This window comes from Tupaia chinensis, unplaced genomic scaffold, assembly GCF_000334495.1.
Source record: "Tupaia chinensis unplaced genomic scaffold, TupChi_1.0 Scaffold143826_1, whole genome shotgun sequence".
In the NCBI taxonomy this organism is placed as follows: domain Eukaryota; kingdom Metazoa; phylum Chordata; class Mammalia; order Scandentia; family Tupaiidae; genus Tupaia; species Tupaia belangeri.
This window is the reverse complement of record NW_006203676.1, coordinates 39979-43436: the sequence shown is the minus strand read 5'-3', so window position 1 is coordinate 43436 and position 3458 is coordinate 39979. Positions and strand designations below refer to the sequence as shown.

At 48.6% G+C, this 3458-nt stretch overlaps 1 protein-coding gene across 2 annotated transcripts in view; it reads right to left on the bottom strand.

The window, feature by feature from the left end:
- LAMP2 (lysosome associated membrane protein 2) overlaps window positions 1–737 on the bottom strand; it is a 64603-nt gene extending 63866 nt beyond the window's left edge. Inside the window, exon 1 of one of the 2 annotated variants that reach the window (XM_006165210.3) lies at window positions 543–737. In XM_006165210.3, the coding sequence (XP_006165272.1) occupies window positions 543–606 (64 nt within the window). In that variant the 5' untranslated portion in view covers window positions 607–737. The remainder of the gene's footprint in view (window positions 1–542) is intronic. The other variant, XM_006165209.3, reaches the window with a different exon arrangement.
- Between the last annotated feature and the right edge of the window lie 2721 nt (window positions 738–3458).

Genomic DNA, 3458 nt, shown 5'->3' with positions numbered 1-3458 from the left:
CCCATTCCTCCCCCTCCCCCCCAGCCTCTACTGTCCTATCTGCCCCCCCACCCACACTCTTCCCTCTGCTTCTCCACGGAAGCCCTACCCCTTCCTTCCCAATTTTCTTTCTCACCCCATAGTTTGGCCACAATCTTCAAAAGTCTACATTGATCCCGGGAAACCAGGACCCTGCTAATCATCTCGGCCGCCCCCGAATCTGCATATAGCGCCCTCCTACGCTGACTCCTCAGTGTCTTCCCCAAGTTGGTCTTTTTACCCGACCTCCTCCACTCAGTCCTCTCCCCGGCCAGCTCCCTCGGCGTTCACCCCTCCTGACTTGCCCCTTCGGTTACTCTCATGGGCCCTCCTTCCCTGCCATCCCTGGGTCAGGCCTTCTCTAGGTCACCGCTCGTCCTCCCCGGGCCAACCGCCGCCGCCCAGTGTCAGCTGCCAAGCTTCTCCACCCCCTCCCCCCCAGACCAGTCTTTCAGGTTGTGGCCTTTGAACTGTCGCCCCGGGCCCAGGCTGGGAGATTAAGCCGGAGGGCCCCGACTACTCACCCAAGATGAGGCAGAGCAGAACGAGCCCCGAGCCCGGAACCGTAGAGAAACGGAAGCACACCATGATCCCGCAGCGCAGGAGGCAGCGGCGGCGGCGGGAGAGCAGCACGACCGAGGGAAAGGCTCGCTGGCCCTGGGACGAGAGCACCGCTGACCACCGACCACGACGCTGCAAAAGCCAGGAATCGGCACTTCAGCGCGAGTCATAAGACTAAGGGCGGGGCTCTTTCTTGTTCCCAACCAATTCCTGCGCTTGAAAGCAGCGAGAGGGGAGGTGATGTCGGGGCTGGTGGGCGGAGCGACCACGCCCTGGCTTTTTGGTTCACAACCATTCTTAGACCCAGGCGAGGTGTGCGCGGACGGCACAATCTAAGGCTAAAGGCAGAGGCTGAACTTTTAAGAGCTGCAGATCATTTCGGTTCCGGCTCCTAGAGGAAGAAAGGAATCATTTTGACTGGCGTCAACACAGTTGCTAGGCATCTCGAAGTAATGCATACAGAAATAATGCATGATTATTCTCCAAACGCGATTGTTACATATGCGGTTCATGCTAGGAGATGGCGAAGGGAGCTAGTGAGCTATCAGAGTGGCTCACCACCAAGCAGGACGAGGGCTTGAAGTTCACCGAGTCACATCCTGTTTCTCAGATGGGGAAATTGAGCACAGAAAGAAGAAGCGTCTTTTTTAAAGACAGGAAGAGAAAACTGACGGAGGAATAAAAACAGAAAGATAACAGGAAAAAGTTAAAGATCACCCATAATCCCACTACCAAGAGAGAGATACTGTTAACACCCTTCTACATGTTTTTTTTTTCCTATGTAGATAAATTATTCTCTAAGGAGTGCTAAACCTACTGTTCCGTATACTTGACAGGTGAACAGACAAAACCTAAAATACTCAACAGATGAACTCATTCACAAACCATAAAAATCCCGAGTTGGAATAAAGCTCTGACTCCCAAATGTTAGTTTCCAAAATAATCATCTGGGTTTTTTTTTTTTAAACACAGAAATTCCTGTACCTCATTTCCCAAAGATTCTGAAGCAGTAGGTCTGTAGCAGTCCCACAAGTCTGGTTTTTTTTGTTCACTTCTTTGTTGCTTTTAACACTCTTAAGTGATTCTGATTCTGTGGTCCCTGGACCACAGGGAGAAACACTAAAATAGAGTTTCAAAACCATGTAGTCCAGGAGATCTTAGTTGGGGTGGTCTATGAATGAACTTGGACAGGGGTGGGAGAGGAATCGGTGAATCCTCAGAAATTATGTGCAACATTTAAATGACCACCTCTGTTACACCTTGTTTCTTAAATGGGGCAAATGAGCTCAGAAAGAAGTGTCTTTTTGGGAACCAGCAGTTAGCGTAATGGCTATGTCGCGGGACTCCCACGTAGTCAACCGTGGTTCACGTCCGGGACCCGGTGGCTTAGAACTCACACTCGGTGCATGTGCGTGCGTGCCCAAGATCCCAAGAGGAGAATGGAGGAGAAGGGATTGCAGCGTGGCCATCCCCCTTGGGGGGTGATTTCTCGCTCTCTGTCTCTCTGTCTCTCTCTGTCTGTCTGGCGAGCGCAGGCGCCCTATAGTGGGAAAAAAAAAACAAAACAAACAAACAAAAAAACCTCTCCAGAAAGAAGTGTCTTTTTTAAAGTCAGGAAGAAAAAAATTAGAAGTAAAAAAATAGAATAACAGTAAACTAGAGATAATGGGGAACTAGTTTCTATTAATTGTCAAATGAGACCAGTGATTCCCCTCACCTCTACCTCCCAACCACCTGTTACTCTCACCCCAACTCAAATACTAAGAAACACTGATCTGCTCCCGTTATCATTTGCTTTAATGTGATTAAATTCCTGAAAGTGAGAACACTTGTCAATGAAAGTCTTCTGTCATGGGCGAAGCTAAGTCATGAGCAAGTTACCTGCCCGAGGCAGGACTAATATGCACTGCAGTAGTAACCATCTCCTTTGTCAGTTGACAGCCCTGCCATCACTAAGACTCAGCAGAAGCTATGTCCTAGGTAGAACTCTCCTCAGAGAGCCCATGATTGACCTGAACTCTCAGGAAGTGCCCTACTAATCCTTACTGATGGACTCTGGCCTTTCTCCCTTGCCTCTAATTTGTATACCTTTAATTTCAGCAAACCCCTAAGTTCTAGAAGAGGAAGCAAAAGAGCATGGTAGGAAGAACTTTGGATCAGCAGTTGGGACTTGGGAGACACCATGTAACTGGTAGAACAACCTTAGGCAAGTACCCTCAGCCCTTTGAGCTTCTCCGTCCTTATCTGTAAAATGAAACAGTGAGACCAGAGCTGTGTTTCTAAATCTTAGCTGAACAGTTGGAGTCACTGGTGGAGCTTTAAAAATAGAGATGTGGAGCCAGCAGGTGGCATCATAGTAGTTAAGGTGCTGGACTCCTATATGGTTGAGTGCAGTTCGAGTCCCAGATGTGGTGACTTAAAACTCATGCCAGGCATACTCAGAATCCTAAGAGGAGAATGGAGAAGGGATTGGAGAAAGGATTGTGGCATGGCCATCTCCCCTGGGGGGAGGGGGGAGGAATTTCTCACTCTGTCTCTCTCTCTGTGTATCCTGTGAGTACACCTGCCCTATAGCAAAAATCTTTCAAATAAATACATAAATATATAAACAAAATAAAAATAGAAATGCTCCCTTGGCACAAACCCTTGAGATTCTGATTCAGCCGGCTAGGAATCAGGCCTAGACTTGGTCTTTTTTTCAAAACTGCCTCAGAGAAGTATTAACAGACCAGAGAAGATCTCCAAGGTGGCCCCCCAGCACAAAGGTTCAGATGAATGGATCCTACATGGCCCACTGCATTGTTCGAGTCCCAGACCTAGTGGCTTGAAAAACCTGCCAGGCACTTGTGTGTTTGTGCCCAAAATCTCAGGAGGAGAAT